The 1362-nt window shown below is 60.6% G+C and overlaps 1 protein-coding gene across 1 annotated transcript in view; it reads left to right on the top strand.

Moving 5' to 3' along the window:
• Positions 1-1362, top strand: part of TMIGD2 (transmembrane and immunoglobulin domain containing 2) — a 20101-nt gene that overhangs the window by 5349 nt on the left and 13390 nt on the right. Inside the window, exon 2 of the mRNA XM_045300056.1 lies at positions 135-491. Coding sequence (XP_045155991.1) covers positions 135-491 — 357 coding nt within the window. The remainder of the gene's footprint in view (positions 1-134; positions 492-1362) is intronic.

Here is a 1362-nt window from a genome sequence, read left to right as displayed (position 1 = left end):
GGATTCATGGCTTCCTTGAGTCTTCAGTGTCTCCCTTAATCCCTCATCCCTGCAGCTCGCTAACACACACACACACACACACACACACACACACACACACACACCGACCACCCCCTTCCTCTCCTGTCCCCCAGCCCTACAAGGAACCACAAGTCTGAGCGTGAAGCAGGCACCCCCATCACTGTGTGTGGAGCAGGGCAGTCAGGTGACCCTGACCTGCCAGGTGGCCCGTGCCCAGGCCTGGGAGCGGCTCCGAGTCTCCTGGATCAAGGATGGCCAAACCTTGTGTCACTCGGTGGTCACCAACGGCAGTCTCAGAATGGAGACCTGTGAGCCGGGACGGCTCTCCTGGTGGCCCCCGGGGAACCTGGCCCTGGGACTGGACCCAGTGAGCACTAACGACAGTGGGCAGTACGTGTGCCGGGTCGCTGTGGAGATTCCGGAGCTGGTGGAGGACGAGGGCGAAGGCGTGCGGCTGTTGGTGGAGGCAGGTATGTGTGCACGTGCGTGTATGTGTGTGCGCGTGCAGGGAGGTGTTTAGTGTTGCTGTATGTCTTAGGGGGGACTTGGACGACTCCTGGAGACCCCGTGTGTGTGGATTCAAACGGCTCCGGAGTGTTTTCTTGCCTGTCATCTTTTTTTGGGGGGAGCCCGGGGAGGTGGGTCGAGTGGTTCTGAGTTGGGCTGCGATCTGCATGGTCAGCAGTTCGCAGCCAGCAGCAGCTCTGAGGAGGAGAGACGGGGCTTTCTACTCCCGTCCACAGTGGCCGTCTCGCCAACCCATGGGGCCGGTTGCGCCGGTCAGCATGGGCTTGAGGGCAGCACGTGTTCGGCTCTCTGGAATCTCTCGGGAAGCAGATGGCCAGGCTTTCTCTCCCACAATGCCTTTGGGTGGGTTTGACCTGCCAACCTTTCGGATGGGAGTTGAGAAGCTTGGGGCTCAAGCCCAAAAGGAGGAGAGTCCCCCTAGACCTCCAGGCCCAGAGACGGAACAACTATCCTGGAGCCAATCTGAGAGACATCAGCTTCTTTCCACTGGGGGAGCTGGCGGGCCTGGGGGAGCAGCACAGTGCCCAGCAGCGGCTGCTAGGGAGGTGGCCCCTTCACACCATGTAGGAAACCGCTTGGCCTCACGTGGGCTACTGAAATGATCAGCCCCAGGACTTGGGGTACCTGGAACTCGTGGTGCAGGTACTGGCTGTCCTGAGTGCGCATTGACAACAGCCAGGAGGAGCCCACCTGGTTGTGGTCCAGCTGGCCCGGTAGGAGGGAGATCTGTCCGGACACAGCGAGAAGGCCTACCGAGCTGATGAGCGGCTATTTGGGAGTGTCAGCCAGTGTCCCGACAAGCACTTAGCCATT

Source organism: Echinops telfairi, unplaced genomic scaffold (assembly GCF_000313985.2).
Source record: "Echinops telfairi isolate 266 unplaced genomic scaffold, ASM31398v2 ScPeMD7_7459;HRSCAF=8497, whole genome shotgun sequence".
NCBI classification, from domain to species: Eukaryota; Metazoa; Chordata; class Mammalia; order Afrosoricida; family Tenrecidae; genus Echinops; species Echinops telfairi.
This window is presented reverse-complemented; position numbering and strand designations above follow the sequence as displayed.